This window comes from Rhinopithecus roxellana, chromosome 13 (assembly GCF_007565055.1).
Source record: "Rhinopithecus roxellana isolate Shanxi Qingling chromosome 13, ASM756505v1, whole genome shotgun sequence".
NCBI lineage: Eukaryota > Metazoa > Chordata > Mammalia > Primates > Cercopithecidae > Rhinopithecus > Rhinopithecus roxellana.
In genome coordinates this window covers 104,244,218-104,268,267 of record NC_044561.1, presented here as the reverse complement: position 1 = coordinate 104,268,267, position 24,050 = coordinate 104,244,218, and the positions used below count along the sequence as shown (strand labels likewise).

The 24,050-nt window shown below is 49.3% G+C and overlaps 2 protein-coding genes across 2 annotated transcripts in view; one reads left to right on the top strand and one right to left on the bottom strand.

Annotated features, from left to right (window-relative positions):
- The first annotated feature begins 3,675 nt into the window (after window positions 1–3,675).
- Window positions 3,676–11,475, top strand: PDRG1 (p53 and DNA damage regulated 1). Its single transcript, XM_010352779.1, has 5 exons — window positions 3,676–3,908; window positions 5,773–5,848; window positions 7,559–7,633; window positions 9,869–9,949; window positions 10,545–11,475. The coding sequence occupies exons 1-5, from the start codon at window positions 3,738–3,740 to the stop codon at window positions 10,625–10,627; spliced, it is 486 nt and encodes a 161-aa protein (XP_010351081.1). The 5' UTR covers window positions 3,676–3,737; the 3' UTR covers window positions 10,628–11,475.
- A 2,115-nt stretch (window positions 11,476–13,590) lies between these two features.
- Window positions 13,591–24,050, bottom strand: part of TTLL9 (tubulin tyrosine ligase like 9) — a 73,273-nt gene continuing 62,813 nt past the window's right edge. Inside the window, 5 exon segments of the mRNA XM_010352780.1 lie at window positions 13,591–13,667; window positions 17,360–17,484; window positions 19,027–19,140; window positions 21,644–21,840; window positions 22,675–22,733. Of these exon segments, the coding sequence (XP_010351082.1) occupies window positions 13,591–13,667; window positions 17,360–17,484; window positions 19,027–19,140; window positions 21,644–21,840; window positions 22,675–22,733 (572 nt within the window).

Here is a 24,050-nt window from a genome sequence, read left to right as displayed (position 1 = left end):
TCGACCCTCAGGAGGAGGTAACCCCAAGCTGAGCAGTGGGGGATATGGAATAGTTACACATGAATAAAGGCATGGGAGAAAATTAATCTAGACCGATGGGGGAGTATGTACAAAGGCCCTGAGAATCCCACCACTAGTCACCACCCTCACTGCTGTCTCCTGGTGCAGTGGCCACCCTCTCCTGCCCGGATGATTATAGCAGCCTCCTCTTAGGTCTCCCACAGAGGGGCAAAGAAGCTAAAGTATGCAGTCACTAACGCCTCTCTTTTCTCGGTAGGAGTTCACACTCGTGGATATTAATTCACTGCATTCCCCTCTCAACCTGCATCCATGAGCAGAGAGAAGCAGGAAGCCACAGGCATATGCAGCAGTGTCTGCAGATGACCTCTGGGGAGGCCCTAGTGGATTTTGGGTGGGGCTCTGCCAGCGCCTTCTACAGCCCTGTGTGCTCAATGTCTCCTTCTCCTCTCTGTCCTACCCTCCCCCTCCTCACTAATTTTATTCAAATACACTGGCTGTTCCCTCTGCCTGGAACGCTCTTCCCCTAGATATCCACAAGGCTCACCCCCTCATCTCCTCCACACTTTTGTTCAAATGCCATCTCCTCAGAGACACCCTCTCTGACCATCTTATCTCAAATAGCCCCTCCATTATTCCCTCTCCACCTTGTCCTGTGCTATCTTTTCTTTCTCTCCTTCCTTCCTTCCTTTCTTCCTTCCCTCCCTCTCCCTCCTTTCTTTCCCTTTCCTTCCTTCCTTCCTTTTTTCTTTTTTCTTTTCTTTTCTTTCCTTCCTTCCTTCCTTCCTTCCTTCCTTCCTTCCTTCCTTCCTTCCTTCCTTCCTTCCTTCCTTCCTTCCTTTCTTTCTCTTTCTCTTTCTCTTCTCTCTCTCTCTCTCTTTCCTTTTCTTTTCTTTTTTAGAGAAAGGGTCTCACTCTGTCACCCAGGCTGGGGTACAGTGGCACGATTGTAGCTCACTGCAGCTTTGAAGTCCTGTGCTCAACTGATCCTCCCACCTCAGCCTCCTGAGTAGCTGAGACAACAGCCGCACACCACTACATCTGGCTAATTTTTTTATTTTTATTTTTTGGTAGAGATGGAGGTCTTGCTATATTGCCCAGGCTGGTCTTGAACTCTTGGTTTCAAGTGATGCTCCACTTTGGCCTCCCAATGTGTTGGGATTACAGGTGTGAGCCCCCACATCAGGCTGCGGTTTCTGGTAGCACTTTTCACCACCTGACATACATTTACTTGTTTGTATGTTGATTGTTTGTTTCTCTCACCAGACTGGGAATTCCTGAGGGCAGGGACCATGTCCAGTTTTGCTCATGGCAGAATCCCTATCACAGAGCCTGGGAAGTCAATAAATAATTGTGAAATAAATGGTTCTGAAACTGAAATGCTCTCCGAGAGTCTTTCTGGGTCTGACCATTTCAAAGTCTTGGAAATGACTATGATTCCCCTCCCCAACATTTCCAGTGGCCAGGGGTGGCCTCTAAGGGCCAGTCACCACCAAGAAGCTGCTAATCTGGGAGCCTCTCTCAGCCTGTCCCCATCCAGGCCCATCTGGTAGGGGTCAAGGGTCAACCTGGTCCAGCCCTCTGTGGGTCCTGAGGTAGAGGAGACGCAGTTCTGGGGTCCAGGCAGAGGGATGCCTGGTGAGCCCCATTTCTGCTTTGGCAAACATTCCCCTTTCCTTCTCAGGGCCTGTGTCTGCATTTCTGAACCAGAAGGTGTTTATACAAAACATCCTGGGTTTGGCGACAAATTCACCCTCAGTGAGGAATCCTTAATGAATCTCCCTCCTTCCCCACACCAGGTGGCTGAAGGAAAAATTAGCTCTGCCTCTGGTAGTTGAAGGCAGCCAAAGGCTAGGCAACACAGAGGTGCTGCTGGGGCTTCTGGGGCCACAATTTTGGGGGAGCGCTTTTTCAGGGTCCAGAAATGGCATGGACACCAGGCACTCCTGGCTTGCTGTGTGATGAGGCACTGCCTTTCTCCTGGCCTCAGTCTGCAGCTGTGAAATGGGGCGGTAATAATCCCATCCATACAAAGGTTGCTTTGACACTCAAGTAAGGCAAAGGGTGTGAAGGGTTACAAGAGGTCAAAAGGAGAGAATAAGAAGCTGGAATCAGAGAGGCAAAAGATCAGAGTGATAATACCAGTTCTGCTCTTCAGACTTTCAAAGTCCTTTCCCAGAGCCTTTTACAGCCCTGTGGGCTCAATGCCTCCTTCCCCTCTGACCTCCTGCCTACTTCCCCCTGCCCATTCTGTTCCACATACACTGGCTGTTCCCTCTGCCTGGAACACTCTTCTCCTAGGCATCCACATGGCTCACCCCCCACCTTCTTTTCAAAGCCTTACCTCTCTCTGAGTTCTGTTTTTTTCCAGCTATCCAATGAGGAGTTTGGGCATGAAGACCTCGTGGGAACTCTCTGGTTCTGATGGTAACCATTTTCCATCTGCCTGCCTCCTCTGGGAAGTCCTACCAATCCTACAACCCACACCCGTTTGCTTTTCTGAGCTACCATTTCATTGCTTACTGCCCATAGTTTTCAAGTCTGTTCCTTATGTATAGGCCAGTTACTCTGGGCATTGGGTCCAACAATGAACTCTGGCTAAATGGAATTAAAAGTGATACAGTGATTACTGCTGGAGTGCAGTGGTGCCATCAGAGCTCACTGCAGCCTCCACTCCCCAGCTGCAAGTGCTCCTCCCACCTCAGCCTCCTGAGTAGCTGGGACCAACAGGCGCGCCCCACCGCACCCAGCTAATTTTTTTTATTTTATTTTTAATTTTTAGTGGAAACGGAGGTTTTAATCTGCTGCCCAAGCTGATCTCTAACTCCTGGGCTCAAGTGATTCCCCCGGGCTTTGGCTTTCCAAAGTGGGATTACAGGCATGAGCCACTGTGCCCAGCCGATTCCTACTTCCTTCCGATCCTGTGGAGAGACACTGAGGCGGATTTTTATTCATCCCCTTTTTATAAATTAGAAACTGAAGGCCGGGCGCGGTGGCTCAAGCCTGTAATCCCAGCACTTTGGGAGGCCGAGACGGGCGGATCACGAGGTCAGGAGATCGAGACCATCCTGGCTAACACGGTGAAACCCCGTCTCTACTAAAAATACAAAAACTAGCCGGGCGAGGTGGCGGGCGCCTGTAGTCCCAGCTACTCGGGAGGCTGAGGCAGGAGAATGGCGTAAACCCGGGAGGCGGAGCTTGCAGTGAGCTGAGATCTGGCCACTGCACTCCAGTCCGGGCGACAGAGCGAGACTCCGCCTCAAAAAAAAAAAAAAAAAAAAAAAAAAAAAAAAAAAAAAAAAAAAAAGAAACTGAAAGTGTCAGAGATTAAACATAAGTCACACTGCCACATGGGCCTTCTTGGTGTTTCTTAGCCAGGGGAAGAATCATATTTCCCAGGTCCTTATCACTACCTGCCATTAATTGTCGGTGTTTCCCACTGGAATGAAGTTCCATGACGGCAGGGATTTTGTTGTGTTCACTGCTGCATCCTAAGCACCTAAAACTGCTTGGCACATGGTAAGCGCTCAAGAAGTATGAACCGATGGAGTCAGAGACAACTCACGGACTGAACTCTCTGAGCCTGCAGAGGGCGCTCCAGCCCCGCCCCCAATGCTAGGCCCCGCCTCTCGCAGCCGGCTGGCGCACGAGCGTTGGAGCCTGCGCACCACCGTTCTTTTAACTGCGCAGGCGCGCCGGAAGCCCCTTGAGAGCGGCGCATGCGCAGCGGGAGTCGAAACGGAGACCCCCCCCCCGCCCCCTCCGACCAGGGTCGCGCGAGAGCCCCAGGAGGAGTTGGTGGTATGCTATCGCCCGAGGCGGAGCGAGTGCTGCGGTACCTGGTGGAGGTGGAGGAGCTCGCCGAGGAGGTGCTGGCGGACAAGCGGCAGGTGAGAGGCCCGTCCGCGGCGCTGGGGCCTGGCGGCCGGCGCCGTCGGAAAGCCCGCGGGGTCGCGGAGAGTTGACCCGGACAGGCGGTTAACGGCTGCGAGGCGACAGACGTGGGCCGATAAATATTCGGCCGCTACTACGCGAGCGCCTGCGCTGTACTGGTCATTCCTCGCTCTTCATCTTTTCTCTGCCCTTTGCCATGCTCTCTGGATCTCGACCCATCATGCTCTGGGCGGTTTCCCTGAGCACCTGTTTCAAAATGCACTTCCCGGCCCCATGGTTGATCTGGGGGCACCGCCCTCTAAAGGCCCTCAGGGGAGAGCTGGAACCGAAAAGAGGCCTGAGGGGGCCTTGTGACCGGGAGGGGGTGGGGACCTGGGGGAAGGTGGCGCCCTGTTTATGGGGTGCCTTGTAGGGGGTTTGGGTCAGGCTCTAATTTAAGTGCCAAGTTTTAGAAGGGAGTTCCTTGGGGAAGGAGGGTGACGTAATTGGATTTAGGTTTTAAAAGGATCCCCCGCTGCTGTGTGGAATACAGAATATAGGCGGGCAAGGGTGGAGGCAGGGAGATGGGTGAGGGGCCATTGCTATGGTCCAGACCAGAGATGGATTTGGACTAGGTAGTGGTGGTGGAGAGAAGTGAAGGGGTCAGAAATGTATTTTGGAGACAGACTCAGTAGGCTGTGATAGTGTCTGTGTAAAGGGGTGAGGGAGCCGCGGGAGTCGTGACTCCCTCTCATCTCCAGTTAGAAGGATCAGGTATTTACTGAGAAGGGGAAAACTTGGGCAAGAATCTGTCAACTTAAATACTGGATCAGGGTGTGCTGGATGAGAATAATAAGAGCAGTTAAAGTTTATCAGCAGGCCTGGCGCGGTGGCTCACGCCTGTAATCCCAGCACTTTGAAAGGCTGAGACGGGCAGATCACGAAGTCAGGAGATCGAGACCATCCTTGCTAACATGGTGAAACCCTGGCTCTACTAACAATACAAAAAATAAGCCGGACGTGGTGGCGGGCGCCTGTAGTCCCAGCTACTCGGGAGGCTGAGACAGGAGAATGGCATGAACCCGGGAGGTGGAGCTTTCAGTGAGCCGAGATTGCGCCACCGCACTCCAGCCTGGACAACAGAGGGAGACTCCGTCTCAAAAAAAATAAAAAATAAAATAAAGTAAAAATAAATAAATAAAGTTTATCAGCTACTTACTATGTGCCAGGTACTGTGTTAAGTCATTTAATTGCTGGCTCAATAACCTGTGAGGTAGGTACTGTTTGTAGCTCCATTTTGCGGAGGAGTAAATAGGAAGGTGAAATTACAAAGCTTGAGGCAGACAGCAGGATTCGAACTTGGGTATTCCAGCTCCAGAACCAGCACTCTCGTGCAGTATACTGTACTACTGCTTCACTTCCTTAGTAGCTATTGTGTTGTTACCACTGTCTCAGTGCCTCCAATCCTGCTGTTCTAATCTAGTACTGTTGGGTTTCTCTGATACTAGTTCAGAATCAGCTGGAGAAGTTTGTCCAAAAATAAACATTAGGCCTGCTTAATCACAGTGTGTGGGGGAAGGGTTTCCACTCCCCTGGTGATTCTGGTATGCCCTAAAGTTCGAGTGGATAATGCAGAATTTCCCGTTTAGTCAGAACATGTTTTCCCAGCATCTTCTCTGGGCAGAGGGCAGCTGCACACAGCATTGTCTTTCAGACCAGGAAGCTGAGTGAGAGAAGAAAACATTCACACATCAATCCATTTTAGGCAGGACATTGGATGTAACCAGGAATAATTCATTGTCTCTGCAGCCGTTGTCTGTCAAGAGGTGACAGCTTGGGGCAAGAGATAGCTGAGTTCCCTCCTGTCCCTGTGGTTTTCAGATTGTGGACCTGGACACTAAAAGGAATCAGAATCGAGAGGGCCTTAGGGCCCTGCAGAAGGATCTCAGCCTCTCTGGTAAGTTGAAATTTTCTCAGTGCAGCCCTGGAGGCCTGTTCCATTTTCCTTTCAGGCCTTTACCTTGTCCCTGATAGAGATCAGGCAGGAGGTCACAGCTGTGTAACTCAGCCTTGTGGGAAATTGACACAGTCTGAGGAGATGGGGGAGCAAGTTTTGCAGTTCCGGCACAGACTGTGGTTCAGGATTTTGCCTGCTCACTTCAGTGACTGGTCATTAGCTCCTGGCTTAGCGACAATGGCAGACACTGAGAGAGTGTTGGGGGTGTATGAAACTGATGGTTCCTGCCCTTGTGCTTTACAGATGAGGAAAACATCCTAAAATGTGTAATTAAAAGTTGTAAGATGTAATCCCAGCACTTTGGGAGGCCGAGACGGGTGGATCACGAGGTCAGGAGATCGAGACCATCCTGGCTAACATGGTGAAACCCCGTCTCTACTAAAAAAAATACAAAAAACTAGGCGAGCAAGGTGGCAGGCGCCTGTAGTCCCAGCCACTCGGGAGGCTGAGGCAGGAGAATGGCGTGAACCCGGGAGGCGGAGCTTGCAGTGAGCTGAGGTCTGGCCACTGCACTCCAGCCTGGGCGACAGAGCAAGACTGCATCTCAAAAAAAAAAAAAAAAAGTTGTAAGAAAGCCAGAGATGGAATTGGACTTGGGGTGGGTGTTGAGAATATATATCCAGAAGAATGGGAACCCTTTAGATGAGGCTGAGTGGCTGTGGTAGAGGAAGCAGATGGGGAGTAAGTATGGCTGGAGAGAGGGGCAGAGACCAGGCCATAATGAAAGGTCTTGGGGGATAAGGGAGGAAGTTTACATTTTGTTGAAAGTGCACTAGAATGTGCAGAATCTTCCAGTTGCTTCTCATCTCATCTGAGTAAAATCCAGAGGTCCTGCAAGACTGAGTAATCCAGCCCCCATGAATCCATGAGTGTGCCAATATCATCTCTGCCCCTCCCTGCCCCCCATGACTCCATCCACACTGGTCTCCTTGCTGTTATTTTATTTATTTATATGGAGACAGAGCCTTGCTGTGTCACCCAGGCTGGAGTCCAGTGGCGTGATCTCAGCTCACTGTAACCTCTGTCTCCCAGGTTCAAGTGATTCTCGTGCCTCAGCCTCCTGAGTAGCTGAGATTACAGGCATGCGCCACCACACCCAGCTAATTTTTGTATTTTTAATAGATACAGGGTTTCGCCATGTTGGCCAGGCCGGTCTCAAGCTCCTGGCCTCAAGTGATCCACCTGCCTTGGCCTCCCAAAGTGCTGGGATTACAGGCATGAGCCACTGCGCCCGGCCCCTTGCTGTTCTGAACACCCCAAGCACACTACTGATCTTTGCTGTTCCTGTTTCCTTTGTTTGGCTCACTGTTTCCCCAGATGTCTGCAGTGCTCCCACTCTCACTTTCCTTGGGTCTCTATGTAGATATCATATAATCAGTAAGGCTTTCTTGGACTACCTGGTATGAGTAACAAGGTCCTCCTCTGGCATTGCCTAGCCATCTTAGCCTGCTTTATTTTTCTCTACAACTTTTAATCAAGGTCTGAAAAATCATGTCTTTGTTTATTCTCTCTCTTCCACTATAACATAAGCTCCAAGAGGGCAGGAATTTTGTCTTGTTCTGCTGTGTTGTCTGTATCTAAAACAATGCCTGGCAGATAATAGGTACTCAAAAAAAAAATTGTTGAAGGAATTACCATTTGCTCTTTCAGAAGATGTGATGGTTTGCTTTGGGAACATGTTTATCAAGATGCCTCACCCTGAGACAAAGGAAATGATTGAAAAAGGTAAGGCCTCCTGGGGATGGGTCAGGGATGTGCTGCCTCTTCCACCAGCTTTGGTCTTAACCCAGAACAGGGAGTCAGGCTTCAGGTAGCTGGAGGAGAGGCAGCTCTGTCACAGGGTTCAGACTGCTGTAGGTTTCAATTCCACCTCTGCCACTGTGGGTTATTTCCTCATGTCTAAGAGGGGAATGTGTCTATGTAGCACAGCTGTGAAGTTGAGGTAAAACAGTATGTGTGCCTAGTATAGTGCTTTCTTACTAGTGAGGAATCAGTTGGGCTGCAACTAACAAAACCAAACAAATTGAGGCTTAAGGAAATATGCTTCTTTTACTCTTGCATAAGAAATTGTCCAGAGGTGTGTAGTCCAGGCCTGGCATAGCTGCCCAGCAGTGGTACCTTAGCATATTCTCCTGGTTGTTGTTTCATCATTGCAGTCCTCATGTCCTCATGCCAGGCTGGAGGAAAGACAGAAGGCTTTTGCCACATAGAGCTTTGCCTTCTATTTTGGAAGTGAGGCCATCTCCTCAGGGACTTCCTGCCAACATCTCATTGGCCAGACTAAGTCACATGGTTACCCATAGCTGCAAGAGAGCCCGGGAGAGTGAGCTTTTCTTTTCCACATGCCCTGCAATAGAGACTGGGTTGAATATGGAGGTTTGGGGAGAGTAAACGTCTAGGGTCTGCCATAGCTTGGGCACTCAGTGTACTCACTTTCCACAACCATAATCTGGAGGCTCTTTGGAAAGCATGTTAAAGCAAGTCAGGCTGCAAATGGATTATTGGCTAGAAAAAGAACAGGCTACACATATTTTTTCTTCCATAACCTTGAAAATGGCCAAAAGGATAAGCAAGGTTGCCTCAGTCCCTGAAGATAGGGTGTCTTCATACCTCATGAAATAAAACTTTTTTTTTTTTTTCCTTGAGACAGAGTCTTGCTCTGTCACCCAGGCTGGAGTACAATGGCGCTATCTCAGCTCACTGCAACCTTGCCACCCAGGTTCAAGCAATTCTCCTGCCTCAGCCTCCTGATTAGCTGGAATTATAGGTGCATGCCATCATGCCCGGCTAATTTTTGTGTTGCTTTAGTAAAGACAGGGTTTCACTATGTTGGCCAGGCTGGTCTCGGAACTCCTGACCTCAGGTGATCCACCCGCCTCGGCCTCCCAAAGTGCTGGGATTACAGGCGTGAGCCACTGCTCCCGGCCAATTACATAAAACTACTAACAGAGAAAGCTATATCCAGCATGGAGAAGTTTCCAATTGTTGTGTTGAAAAAATACAGTAATAATATGGTTATAAAATTAAACTGCACTTGGTGGTGGGCTGTAGACTAAGCTTTCAGAGGGGTCCCTTGCCTGGGTTGAGGATCTTGTTGGCTCTTTTGGTCCCCAAATGTGGTCTTGTCACCGTACCTAGAGGGGTTCTGAGACATCATCAGGTTTCTTGGGGATCACCACAGGCTAAACAAGCTCATGGACACTGGGGTTACTCATTCACAATGAGAAATAGAATCAGGCTATAAGACTTGGCCATTCAGGGTTTCTCCCTATCAGAAAGAGTGAGTCTGTGGGGAGACAGACTAGCCAGAATGTCACTCGTGAGCAGGTAGAATTGGCTGGGTGACTTCAGTTGATTGGTCAATCAAACTTTGATAGCCACCTCTGTCATCACACTGACTTTTCTCAGGGGCAGTCCAGGACACTAGGAGACCCTTTTCTGTTCACAGTGGCTAATTAAGTTAAGCCTGAGCATTAGGCTTGCGTGTTGATTGTTTACGTCATATATTCACACAATCTTATTTTTCTAAAACCCCCCCACCTTGATGGACTCGGGTTTGTAAAATTTCTTAGGCATCCATTTTCTAGCCATCTAGGGTGGGCTGAATCTAGAGATGCTTCTTTGTTTGTGCATTGGAGTTTTCCATAATTTCATTGTGGGAGGGCGGCCTAAAGTCCTGATGTTGCCTTTTCGGTCCACTGACCACCTCAAGGTACTTTGCATAATGCAAAAAAGGCCAGTGTAATGGAAGTCGGGACTGCTGTGTCCTGGGCTCTCTGAGTGGTCCTGAGCAGGTCATGTCCCTTCTAGCCTTGAATCCTTCCTCAGTTGGCCTCTGATGTCTCCTTTTCCTTCCTGAAAGCTACACACCCTTGCTGGGGAGAGGCTGGCATCTCCACTCCTGGGATCAAGTCTGTCTGGTATAATCTCATCCTCTGCTTGCCCCCCTCATTTTTTCAGATCAGGATCATCTGGATAAAGAAATAGAAAAACTCCGGAAGCAACTTAAAGTGAAGGTCAACCGCCTTTTTGAGGCCCAAGGTATTGGCCTAGCAGGGACTGGAGACGAGGAGGGGAGAGAATCATCAGCATGGACTTTGAAGGGCAGGGGTGGGAAGCCCGACCCTCAGAGGTAGGCAGTGGCCGGAGCAGCCTGTGAGTGGCCCTGGAGGTGTGCACAGTGGTTGGTTGTAGCTGCCCAGGGACAGAATGGACGGGAATTTATGGAGTCCTAGTCCGGTCACAGCTTCTTTTCTAGGTCCCAGGAACCGCTTGGGGTGATCTCACGTTATACATCAGGGCATGGCATGGGGATCAGATAGCTCCGACTGAGGAAACTCAGAAGGCTTCAGTGAGTGATTGAGGTCAGAGCTAAAATTCTTGATAAACACAAGCACTCTAGATTGGTCACAGGTCTTGGAAAAACCTGAGACAGCAGAGTCATGACTTTGTAGGTTCTTGGTGACACAGGAGTGGTGGTGATGCCTCATCTGGTGCATTGCAGAATTGGAGGCCCATCCCTGCCAGACCTCCAGGCCAAGTTTGGCAGCATTAGTGCAGCGTCAGCCCCATTCCTGGGCCTGGTTCCAGAGCCAACAGGAGGCCTGACGTGCTGATGGATCATCTTCTCTCCTAGGCAAACCGGAGCTGAAGGGTTTTAACTTGAACCCCCTCAACCAGGATGAGCTTAAAGCTCTCAAGGTCATCTTAAAAGGATGAGACTCAAGAACCAAGATGGGGAACCAGCAACCCCCCAGGGTCATGGAGGACCCAGAACCCTCCAACCTTGACATCTGTAACGACAGGATCTGCCCTGTAAGGGGACAGGCATCAGGAATCTGGCCATGAAAACCTCTTTGTCTGTAGTGCTTGGCTACTCTGTGATAGCAGGAGGGAACCTTCAGCCTGTCTGGCTGCTGGACCTGGACACCAGGGCTCAGTGGACACAAGATCTATTGATGGGCCTTGGTACAGTGGGTGTGTGGGGCAGTGGCTGTGGGGGTGTAAGAATGACTGCAACAGGCACTTCCCAACAATGGCCTGCTGTTCACATGGACCCTGAGCAAGAAAGGAGGGAGGGAGGGGCAGAGTGGAGTTTCATTCCAGCATTCCTCTCAGAAGGGAGAGAGGTTTTCAGGCAGGTGCCATGGGATTGGAATAAACCAGGAGGCTCATGGGTGGTTGCTGAATGAAGAACAGAATCTTGGTGCTTTGTGGCTCACCACAGCCATCTGTGGGGCAGGCACACACACCTCCGTGCCAGCTCCATTTTTGTGCTTTTTCCCTGCTTGATTCCAAGAGTGGGTGCTGCCTAGCAGCCCTTTGTGGCCGCTCTTTACTCGGGAGGGCCTTGCAGAGTCCTGCACCAGGCCTGGGTGAGTGGGTGCACCTCTTACCATATATGACATGTGTCACGAGTGCCCTTCCGCCCCCTCTGAAAGTGGGGCCTGGCCAGCACTGCTTGTTACTGTCTGCCTTCAGTGGTCTGAGGTCCCAGTATGGACTGTCATGAAGTCAAAACTCTTGTGTTCATTAAGGGCTCAATAAATGTTAGCGGAATGAATGAATAGCAGCAACTAGTCTTTATTTACCCCATCTAGTCCTTCAGTGAGGGCACGCCACTCCATTTAGAATACCACCTATGAACATGGTTCTTGCCTTGAAATGAACCTGTGATTTGACAGGCAGGTGACAACAAATGGCAGCATGGCAGAGGCACACCTCTCCTGGTCCCCCTGCTTCTCGGCTCTAGCTCATAGTTACATAGAAACACAGGCTGTCATGGCCAGTTTTTACGTTTTTTCAAGAGAAGCTAGACATTTGGGTTGTGAAGTTGAATCTCCTGTCTTTTAAATATTTTTGACTAATGCAGAAACTGTTTTAAAACGTGAGTGTGGGTCACAGGTGTTTTACCTTACCCAAGCCAAACTTGGCCCAGACCTACAGTTTTGAATCCTCTTGAGTTTTGCGGAAATTACTATGTGTTTTCCTGTGATCTCTTAAGAAGTAGGCAGGTGGAATTGGAAACAAACTGTCCATCCACAGGGGACTAGTTAAAGGAATCAGTAGCTCCAGATAGTGCAATACCATACAACTATAATCAAGAATAAGGAACAAGCTCCAAGATACATCAAGTGAGAAAAGCAAGGGGAAGGCAGGTGTCTTATAAGCTAATAATGTGTGTGCAAATACAATGTCATTCCCTCAGAACAGCACCTGCAGGGTTGGGGCACAGAGGTGGGAGGGAAGGAGATGTCACCCTATACCCATTGGTAAACTTTGGATTTTAAACCACATGAATATATTACTTATTTTTAAATGTAAATAAAGTAGGGAGTTGCAGAATTCACCTTGCTAGATGTTCTCCAGTATGACTGCCTGATTCACAATTTCACCATTGGAAAATTGCCCCTTCCTCCCTTGCAGGGTGGGTGCTGGGCCAAAAAGAGCCAATTGCATTCCTTCTGGAAATAGGGAACCTGGAGCCCATGCCTGGACCTGTCTGTGTTTGCCTCAGTCGCAAGGATGAATGGGAGAAGTCCTCATGCTCTGAAGGCAGAAGGTCCAGAGTGGCTTGGCTTCTGGCTTTCCTAAAGTCGGCTGGTTCACTTCTTGGATTTGCCAGTATTTTCCTTCTAAAAGTCTTCCCTTTGGGCTTAACCTAGGCAGTCAGATTCCACCATTTGCAGCCAGAGAAAGTACTCTGAAGCAGGCGGAGTGATAGAGGGAGTAAATCCCCCCTGGAGCAGTTACCCCAACAGCCCTGACTCTTGTTGCAACCCCTCTTAAACCAAGAGGAGGCTTAGATATGTAAGATGTGAAAATGCAGAGATTTTTACTCACACTCAACTTCCCAAGCTGTCCTGCCCATGAGCCCAAGGTTTTCTGGTTTCTGGCTCAGCTCCAAAGCTCAAACACAGGGCCTAGAGAAGCACTTAAGTCACCCATCTGACTTAGATCAATGCACCTTTGCAGAGACCCTCACTAAGCTCTGCCTCCCTGGTCTGTCTTGTCCATCTGAGAAGTGGGGATGCTGTGTCCCAGTGGTTTTCAGATGATGGTCAGGGAGCCCCATGGGTTCCCGACATGCAGGGTCAGGGTATTACAAGGAGAATAGGGTGTGTTTAGGGCTCAGTACTTCCCCAGACCCCCAATAAACACAATCTAGTAACTGCTTGCTTTGTAAGCACAGCTTAAAGACAAGTTCCTTAGCCTCCAAACCCTTGCTCCTGAAGGACCTTTTCAAAAGCACTGACTTGGGAGGCATCCAAGTGTCAAAGCCAGGAGGACTTGGCTGCAGCCAACAGTATCCCCTGAACCAGGCCTGGTGCCCAGTGACTCCAAGTAGGGCCTGTGCTCATTTATTAGATATGATCTCTTGGGGGTAGCAGAACTTGCTGTATTTGTTCTCTTTGGGCCTAATTGCCAAGTCAGTTTGTCAAGGTTAAAACACCCCCCAGTCCCAGGGATTGGTGTCTCCTGGTACAAAGATGCCTGGGGATGGGCTGGAGGTATCCAAGGGGCCCAATTCAGGTAGTAAGCTGTAGCTGCTAAGCCAGCAAAGCTGGTGCCAGGCTTGAGGTGGGGAGGTGAGAGCTTTGAGGTGCTGTGCTGGGATCTGAGAGTGCGGGGGAGGCCTGGGTGGCACCTGCTAAGGCTGATTTCCTCCTGGCAGCTGGGGATCAACTGGAAGCTTTCTTCTGGACTTGAAGGGAGTAGAAGAGCTGCCTCAGTTGTTTTTTCCGATCGTTGACGCAGCCTGGAAAGGAAGTGGGGTGTTGGCTGGCATGACCTGTGCTTGGGAGGAGTGGAGGGACCTGTACCCCCACTCCCTGCTGGGAAGAGGGGACAGCAGGAGTCAGACAACCACACAGAGCCTGTGGTTTACATCCTGGCTCCATTCCTGAACTGCCATGGCCCTCAAGCAGGCCATTTACCCTTTTCAGCATCAGTCTTCTCATCTGTAAACCAAGATACTACTGCCCACCTTAGGGAGTGAACATGAGGATTGGGAGCTTCCCTCAAGCCAGGGACTGCTCCAGATGCTGAATGTGGATGGATTTGTTTGGCCTTCACGGGAATGATGTGTAGAAGGGAAAACGGGCTCAGAGAGGTTAAATCATTTGAACCCAGACTACCTGGTGCCAGAGCTACACTCTTAACCACTACCCCACACTGCCGCTCCTCCTGGCTTTGCTCAGTGAAAATGCATTTAAAGCTAGCACAGTGCCTGGCTTCTCATAGCTGCCCAGTACTGTCAGCTTTCTTCCCTTACCCAACCCATGTGCCAGGCACAACTGGCTAAGGAATGAGTTTTCCGTACATGTGGCCCCCAGTCCCAGGCAGTTCGTGCTTTTAAATATTTCTGCCGTCCTGCTGTGAGCGCTGAGACGGCTCTCCCAGGACGTTCATGGTGCTACATGTTGGCTATTTGCTCTCAGAGCTGATCCTTGAGGTAACTCTATGGTCATTTAATCTCACGCCAGGCACATTGATGGCACTCAAAAATGCTGCTTGAGTGACTGAATCTCTGTGGCCACTAGTACTGACCTGGGGGTGTCTGCCATCTTCCACATCCCCCCAAACCCTGTCTGTCCCTGCTTCCTAGGCACTCAGCCATTCACTGAGCTGAGAGCCTACTATGCACATCCTCAGGGTTTTCCAGAGTGAGTTCCATGCAGCCCTAACTTAAACTCTATTTGGCTCATTCATAACTCCCAAGTGTTCTTGTCCCGTGCAAACTTCTTGGAGTTCTAGACTCATCTTTGAGTTATCTGCTGACCCTTTCACCTGGATGTCCCTGAACACTTCCCTAACACAATTCATCAGTACTCTTCCTAACCTAACCAGCTACCCTTGTGTTTACCACCATCAACCCAAACACTTGAAACAGGAATAATTCTAGAGACTTCTAAAGCACTGGCTCTCCCAGCCTGGTCAACATAGTGAGATTTTGTCTCTACAGGAAAAAACACACACACAAAAATAAAATTAGCCAGGTGTGGTGGTGTATGCCTGTAGGCCTAGCTACTTGGGAGGCTGAGGCAGGAAGACTGCTTGAGCCTGGGAGTTTGAGGTTAGTTACAGTGAGCTATGATTGCACCGCTGCACTCCAGCCTGGGTGACAGAGCGACACTCTGTCTCAAAAAAAAAATTAAAAATTAAAATATAAAACAGTGGCTCTCAACTTGGGCTGCATATTGGAAATACCTGAGAGCTTTAAAAGCTACTGATGCCCACACCAACCATATCTTGATCTGGCAGGCATCAGTAGTCTTTAAAGCTCCCGGGTGATTCCAATGGGCAGCCAAGGTACAGAACCGCCACTTTCCATCTTTGCTACTCAAATGGGGGTCCCGGAACTAGCGCATTGATATCTGAGGTACACTGTTAGCAAAAATGGCTGCAACAATTCCATTCCTTGCACCTCTGTGCAAGGTGACTGCTGCTCCTCTCATCAAGAGGTGGGGTCTATTTTCTTTTCTTTTTTTTTTTTTTTTTTGAGACAGAGCCTCGCTGTGTCGCCCAGGCTGGAGTGCAGTGGCGCGATCTCGGCTCACTGCAAGCTCTGCCTCCTGGGTTCACGGCATCCTCCTGCCTCAGCCTCCCGAGTAGCTGGGACTACAGGCACCCGCCACTACGCCTGGCTAATTTTTTTTGTATTTTTAGTAGAGACGGGGTTTCACCGTGTTAGCCAGGATGGTTTCGATCTCCTGACCTCATGATACGCCTGCCTCGGCCTCCCAAAATGTTGGGATTACAGGCATGAGCCACTGCGCCCGGCGAGGTGGGGTCTATTTTCTTACCCAGTGACTAGGTTAGACTAACACATGCTTTGATTGTAGCAGAATGACTTTATGGGACTTCTGAGTCTGGGCCACAAGAGCCTGTGCAGTGTCTTTTCTCACCCTCTTGGAACCCCGAGTCTACCACATGAAGAAGCCAGGGCCAGACTATTGGAAGACGAGTGGCCACATGGAAAGAGAGGCCCAACTGACAGCCAGTATCAACCCACACACCTATGAATGAGGCTGTGGGTAGCCATCAAGGCTCAGTAAATCTGCCAGGTGCCTGCAGCCCTATGAGTGACCCCAGGAGAGACCTGAGGAAGCATGAGCAAATAAAACAGTTGCTTTAAGCTGCTAGGTTTTGGGAGGGCTTGTTACACAGCAATGGTTAATCCATAGAGCATTACCCAGGAGCTTGTTAGAAATACAAGGCCCCACCCTAGACCTATGGAGTCACAATCTACAGTTTAACAAGATTTCCAGGTGATTGTATGCGTATTAAATTAAGCTTGGACAGGGTTATATAGTCATCTGAAGCGTTATACATTTAGAAAACTAAACAACCCCTAGAAAAATGGATAAAGAGTATAGAGAGCTTACAAAAGAAGAAATGCAAATTTACAAAACGGAAACCTCACCAGTAATCAACGGAATGCACATAAAACAACAATGAGTCAGTATGTTTTACCTCGCCAGTTGGCACAGATTTTTTTTTTTTCCTAAAAATTCAAATCTGGCAAATTCGTATAATCTTTCTGGAAAGCAATTTGGTTGTAATAATCCCATCCCTTTGGCCCAATAATTCTGCTTCTAGTAATTGGTCCTCAGGAAATGGCCAGAATTTCAGCCGAGCTTAATGTGAAAGGGTGTTCATCATGGTATTATTTATAAAAGTTAAAAAATATAAAATGCAATTGTGCCAAATGTCCAATTATAAGAAATTGGTTTAGTAAATTTTGGCATATGTACAAACTGAAATACTTTGCAGCCATACGGTAATTTTTTTAAACTCTGCCAAGAGGCAGGAGAGTCTAACGGTCAAGCACTCAGGTGTTGGAGCCAGGCAGATGGGAGTTTGAGTCCTGGCTCACCACTTATGACCAAAACCTTCATTCAGCAAGTTACATAGCACCTGGATATCATTTCCTCATTTGTAAAATGACAATAAAAACTGCTTAAAGATGAAATGAGATAATGTATGTAAAAGATTTCATCCAGACTGGACCAAAAAGTGCATTCAAGAGGGAGGCTCTTAATATGCTTGAATGGAAAATGCCACGGGAAAAAGTGGGATTAGAAACTCTAGCCCAATGCCAATTTTGTAAAAGAAAAAGTATGAATATATGCATTTTTTAAGAACTGGAAGGAAATACACCAGATTGTTAAAGATGGTTATGTCTGGATGTTTTTTTATTTCTTTCTTTAGTTTTCAAATATTCTACAATGAGTGTGAATCCTTTTTTTATAATCAGGGGAAGTTTTCACTTTTTAGAAACCAAATTTTAAAATGAGGAACAGAGGTTAAGTCCCTTGCCCAGGGCACACAGCTGGTAAGTTGCAGATTGAATTCAAACAATCTAACCACTATCCCAACCTGCCTCCTAGACTACCTGGTACCTCCCATGACCCATCCCTTGTGCCCACTCCACCTGGCCCTACGTACCGAGGTGTGTGTTGGTCACAAAGTTTCCCATTCCCGACAGGTCAGGAACCCCCTCCTCTCTGCTAACAGGGCCATCATTCCACATGAGGTCAAAGCCCCCGACTCGCTTCTCCTTTCCTGTGAGCCTGGACAGGAAGGAGACACACAGGGTTAATGAAGGTGCACCTGGCGGGGCCCTAAGACCCAAGTAAGGTCCCTGATCCCTCCCTGAGCCCGACTGATGTCCGTCCCTCAGAAGTCCTTTTTTCCCAACCATTCATTGACTATTTCCCAGGTAACTATGTAGGTCTCTGAGGGGTTGTTCCCCATTTTTCTCCCAAGGCTCCTTGCTCTTGATAACGTGCCCCTATTTGTTTTTGTTGTTGTTTTTGTTTTTGTTTTGAGACAGAGTCTCTGTCACCCAGGCTGGAGTGCAATGGCACGATCTTGGCTCACTGCAACTTCTGCCTCCAGGTTCAAGCGATTCTTCTGACTCAGCCTTCCGAGTAGCTGGGACTACAGGTGCACACCACCACACCCAGCTAATTTTTGTATTTTTAGTAGACATGGGGTTTCACCGTGTCGGCCAGGATGGTCTCAAACTCCTGACCTCAAATGATCTACCCGCCTCGGCCTCCCAAAGTGCTGGGATTACAGGCGTGAGCCACCGCGCCCGGCCACGTGCCTCTATTTGTGATTTGTGGTTTAAAGTCTCCTTTCCTCCTCAGACCTTAAACTCCATAAAGGCAGGGACTAGTTCTGTCGTGTTCCTTACTGTGTCCACAGGATATGGCACAGGGCCTGGTACAGAGCAGGGCTCAAAAGTTTGTTGAATGAATAGGTGATGGTAGGAATAGTGGATACCTGAGGTTTCTGCCTGCTCAGCATCCATTTCACCTTCTTTCAGTCCAAGAGTACCTTGGGTTTTGCTTTGAGAACCACTTCTCCCTCCCTCACCCCATGGCTCACATGGGGTTGACCCTACTCCCGAGGAGGTAGGCACAAGAACTATGCTTGGTCAAGCAGAGTCACAATGAGTGGTTTAGGAATGGCCACGTGTCCCAGTTCCCAGCAAGGAGAATCAGTCCTCAAACTTCTGCTGGAATAATTGGGGTAAAGCTAATACAGAGGAAAGAGAAGGGATGGAGATGGAGGGGGAGGGGGAGGGGGAACAGACTAGCCAACATTGAGCACCTGGATTCACCCATTCACCCATTCCTAAAAGTAGCTCTGGGTTTTTTTTCTGCCATTGCACATTTTTATAGCAATAGCTTTGTACTCAGCACTTACTGTTAGCTAGGCACTAGATAGTAAATTATCGTTGTAAATTAATCTAACAACTCTGAGAGGTAGACATGGCATTTTCTATTTTACAGATGAGGAAGCTGAGGCTCAGAAAGGTGATGTGACTAGTCCAAAGCCTCACAGTCAGAAGGTTTCGAGGAAGTCCTGCTGGACTGTCTCAGAAAGCTGTAGTTGGCCCTGCTCTGCCCTGGAGAGGTCAAGTCCTTGGGTCAGGACCCCACCCTCTGTGGACATCTCAGCTTCTCCATCTACAAAGTGGTAGGGCAGGCCAAAGCCATTGCTGAGGGCCACTCAGGCCCCAAGGTTCTAAGCTTCCCCTCTTTCTTGGTGGGAGCCTAAGTTGTCATGTACAAGGACATGTGATCAAGGCTGCCCTCCCTCACCTTCCTTCCATGTCCACGACATGCAGGGTGTCTTCCAGGAGGCAGGTCTTGAGCTCATAGTCTTCCTGGCTGCTGGCTGTCAGTGATGGGGACGCATTGACCTCCAGGAGCCACCTGGGGAAGAAGGGGAGTAGAGAGTCTTACGGTTACTCGGTCCCTGGAGCCCCTAGGATTTCACTGAGAGGCTAGATGGATGCATGGACCCCACCCTTAATTCAATCCAGGCTACTCCCTCTACCTTTCTATTTTTTAAAATTATTTTTATAGAGATAGGGTCTTGCTAGGTTGCCCAGGCTAGTCTCAAACTCCTGGCCTCAAGTGATCCTCCTGCCTCAGCCTCCCAAAGTACTGGGATTACAGATAGGAGCCACTGTGCCCAGCTCCTCCCCACCCGCCTTTTTTTTTTTTTTTTTTTTTTTTTTTTTTTTTTGGAGAGGGAGTTTTGCTCTTGTCGCCCAGGCTGGAACAATGGCATGATCTCAGCTCACTGCAACCTCCGCCTCCCAGGTTCAAGCGATTCTCCTGCCTCAGCCTCCCGAATAGCTGGGATTACAGGTGCCCGCCACCAGGCCCAGCTATTTTTTTTTGTATTTTTAGTAGAGACAGGGTTTCACCATATTGGTCAAGCTGGTCTCAAACTCCTGACCTCAGGTGATCCGCCTGCCTCGACCTCCCAAAGTGCTGGGATTACAGGCGTGAGCCAGCTTTCCACTTTGAAGAAAGGTAACTCAAATGCAGAAAGCCGGCACAGGCGTGATTATGGCGCTTTCATGGTGTTATTGTTCCCTTCTTCCAACAGAGATGTGAATGCAAGAAAAACTTCCCTTTCTTAGTGAAACTTTGCGCACTGTAGGTGGCACCCAACCTGCTGTGTCAAGGGTTGGGAAGCAGTGGGGAGGGGTGGAGACTGTGGTGAGCTGGAAAGGGCGTTCCATGTCTAAAGGGGTGGCTGTGGCCAGCTCCAGGAGAGTGTTGTCTTATGGGCATGTGAGTCCAGAATTGCGAGATCATCTGATTTTTCCAGAAAAGCCAAAAATTGTGATTTCTTTTTTTTTTTTTTTTTTAAGAGTCAAGATCTGGCTCTGTCACTCAGGCTAGACAGCAGTGGTGCAATGTTAGCTCTCTGCAGCCTTGAATTCCTGGCCTCAAGTCATCCTCCTGCCTCAGCCTCCTGAGTAGTTGGTATTATTATTATAGGTGCTTGAGCCACTGTACTTGGTCATTCTGATTTTTATGTAAACATCTTCCAAATTAGAGCCTGTCAATAAATTAAAATTAAAAACAAAAACAGTCTAAAGGCCAAATTCAAAGTATCTGCAGGCCAAAAGCAGCCCAAAGGCCTCCCGCTAACCACCTCTTGTCTTGTTCAACCCCATCCTTTTACAGACAGGAAGCTGGTGCCCAGAGAGGGAAGGGCTCACCTGGCAGGTCTATGGGAGACCAAGTCCCTTTCCACTATACAGCAAATTATCTTGGTAAATTACTCTAACAACTTGGAGAGGTAGACACGGTGTTTCCCATTTTACAAATGAGGAAACTGAGGCTCTGAGGGGTGACGTAGCCACCTGGGGTCCTGTGCAGCCAGTCCTCTTGGACCTGCAGAATTTTTGCCCACATGGAGGGGCACAGCCGGAGTCATCCTAATCACAACACTCAGGGCTGGACCCCTCTTGTCCAGGCCTAAGGGCAGTGCTGAGGGCCATTGTTTAGGGGGTCTCAGCAGGCCAGGTGGTGATTAACTAAGGTCCCTCCCCCAACCTGACTACCCAGGCCCCAGGGCCGCACGTGGATGCTCCAGTGCTTCCTGCAGTAACTGGTGTCCAAGCACCGACCAGAGCTTATTCCTCCACCAGGTCCACCTTAATGCCAGCAGTCACATCCTGCTACAGGGGACAAAGGAGAGAGTCCTGCTGGTGCCAGGACCCTGTTTCCCTTGAGCAAGGGCTTCTCCTCCTGGCTTAGAAAACCCCTCAACACTTACATGGTGACCCTGAATAGCGGGTTGGCTCCTGGATCTGGCAGTGCTGGTGAGGAGCAGCTCAGTCCAGGTCCTTAGACCCTGGGCCTGACTTTGCCCTTGACTTGCTACATGACCTCAAGCTCCCTGACCCTCACTAGGCTTCTGTGTCCTGTTGCATCATGTAAGGCCATCATGGTGGTCCCTGCCAGGTCCGGTTTGTTCTATTCATCAGCTCAACCTCTTCCACGGGCATCTTGGGAGTGGATCAAAGTCTTGGCAAAGATTGACATTGTAACAATATTCCATTATATGGCGCTTTGCATCTTCAAAGCTCTAAGACTTACAGAGGGGAAGTTTCTTGCCTGGTATAGGGGAGAATTCCTGACTCAGCAGATGATCAGGAAAGGCCTCCCAGTGCCAGGCTCGGTCCTCGGTGCTCTACAGACTATATCTCACTTATTCCTCATAACGTTCCCATAATGACCTATGGATAAATCCTGTCATGACCAACCCCATTTACAAATGGGAAAATTGAGGCACAGAAAATGTAAGTGTGCACAAGGTTATACAACTAGGAATTGGCAGAGCTGGGATTCAAACCTGGGCAGTCTGGGTATTCAAACTGTGACCTCCTGGCTCTCCCACCCACCCACTTACGGCTTGAGGTCCTGGTCGATGAGGATGTCGTAGCCGTACAGCTCGAAGCAGTGCTTGTCACTGATGATCACCTTCTGCACACTCTGCAGGCTTTTGACAAAGATGTTGTCCATGTCCCTGAAGAGCGTCTCCACCACCTCGGGCCCGTGTTTGGATGCCAGGTACTGCCGGAAGCGCTGCAGCATCCACTTGCAGCCCTGGGCCCCAGGCAGCCAGGTTGAGAGAGGAGCCTCAATTAGTCAGGACCTGGCCTGGTAGGACCCTTACACAATTGCCTTCAGTGTTTCCCTTAGACCTGGGCAAGAGGGGCCCAGCCCTGAGCCCTGTAATTAGGATGACCCCAGGTGTGCCCCTCTTTGAGGGCCAAAAATTATTCATGTCTAAGAGGACTGGCTATGCAGGATCCCAGAAGTCCCTGCCCACACGGCCTGCGTAGGCCCCTTCCCTGAGCCTGACTTGCTGAGGACAGACCACACTGACCACGTGTGCATCCCAAGGCCAAGGAGTGACCAACAGGCTGCCGTTTTCAGGGGTGTGTATGCACAAGGGCCCCACTGTGTAGGATGGAGCCAGGGGAGGGAGAGAAGGGAACAGGTGTGAGCTGGGGACCTGCTCTCCTGTGTCCCCTTGGTCTGGCCCTTGACTTTGAGAAGTCTGAGAATTCTGTATTTGAACCTGGCCTTGCAGGTTATTTTACATAGATAGAGAAATAAAATATATCTGTATGATACATTACATTAATCGATTAATCCATTAACCAATAGAAGATTTCTGTCAAGGTAGGGGAATAGGACATTTTTTGTTTAGGGGTGTGTTAGTGTGATTACAACTTCTGAATACTTAGACACATGATATGTAGGCCTCCATTTGTAGTCCTGCCCTGAGCCCTGCAAGTGGGATGGGCAGGCCTGCCTCACTGGTGAACACAGGCTCAGACAGGCCTACCCTGGGCTCCTTGCCACTCTACCCTCCCTACCCCGACCCGGCCCTAGAGGGCTGCACCCGTGCAGAGCCAAGCCTGGCTTCCTCACCTTCTTTGGGTGGTAGTCAGGAGATGTTTTTTGCACAGCGACGTTGGTGAGGTGAACATCTGGGAAAGGGTGGTAGTCAAGGGTCAGTGTGAACAAAAAGGGCGAGCCCTGCCCCCCGAAGTTCCCAGGACTGAACTGAGACCTTGCTTGGGAATTGATGGGGAAGGCTACAAAATAGCTCCATGGTCGTGTGTGTGGGCTTTGGAGTCAGTTGGGCCTGGGTTCAAATCCTGCCTGCATCTTTCCTGGCTGTGGGCTCCTGAAAAGCCATTTCACTTCCCTGGGCCTATTTCCCCACCTTTTAATGGGGGTACATAGTAGTATATTGACCTCACAGGATTTTTCAAAAGGTTAAATACTGTGCCTCTTCCAGTGCCTGGCATAGCTGATATTATACTATGGCTTTTCTTTTTTTTAAAAAAAAAATCTTTATGTTATGATTTTTTTTTTTTTTTTTTTTTTTTTTTTTTATTAATCAAGAGGCGTGGTTCTAACAAGTAAAGGAACCAAATACAGAACAACCATCTCAGGACACACTAGGCTGTCTGTCACTAGAGGGGTCCAGGCTGGGCGGCCACTTTGTAGGAATATTGGCAAAGGGATCCAGCACTGGAATAGGGTTAGGGTGGCCTGGAAGACCCAGCCCTGAGATTTGGCCTCTCAGTACCATCACCATCATCACCACCAGTGACATCAGCAGCACTTTGCAGCTTACAAAGCATCTCACTTGTTCCCCAAATTATTCCCGTCTCACAGATGAGACCTTGGAGGCTCAGAGAAGTTAAGTGACCACCATTCAGAATACTTCTTCCTTAACATCTCCCCCCCACAGCTAAGCAGGATGGCTTCCTCAAACCTCCTTGTATTTGTTTGTCTGTTTGTTTTGAGACGTAGTCTGTTGCCCAGGCTGGAGTGCAGTGGCGCAATCTCAGCTCACTGCAACCTCCGCTTCCAGAGCTCAAGCGATTCTCCTGCCTCAGCCTCCCAAGTAGCTGGGATTACAGGCGCCTGCCACCATGCCAGGCTGATTTTTGTATTTTTAGTAGAGATGGGGTTTCACCATGTTGGCCAGGCCAATCTCAAACTCCTGACCTCGAGTGATCCGCCCGCCTCAGCCTCCAGAGTGCTGGGATTACAGGTGTGAGCTACCACACCCAGTACCAAACCTCATGAAATGGCCATAAAACCTGACTTTCTCCAGGACTTACTTGGGGCATTTCTCAGATGGGGAGGTAGAGGTTCTAGGTCTCTGACTCCAAGTCCCCTAAACGTATGGTTCTTCCAGTTTGTGGTGTATTGAACAGAGTAGGGTGGTTTCAACCTCTCTGGAGAAGGTGAGTATCCTCGTTAGCATCTTTTTCCTAGACATCTTCTTC

Coding starts and splice junctions, on each gene's coding strand:
- PDRG1 (XM_010352779.1), top strand. CDS start 3,738: ATGCGCAGCGGGAGTCGAAACGGAGACCCCCCCCCCGCCCCCTCCGAC. Junction 5,849..7,558: donor GAAGGATCTCAGCCTCTCTG/GTAAGTTGAAAT, acceptor TTGCTCTTTCAG/AAGATGTGATGGTTTGCTTT. Junction 9,950..10,544: donor CCGCCTTTTTGAGGCCCAAG/GTATTGGCCTAG, acceptor CTTCTCTCCTAG/GCAAACCGGAGCTGAAGGGT.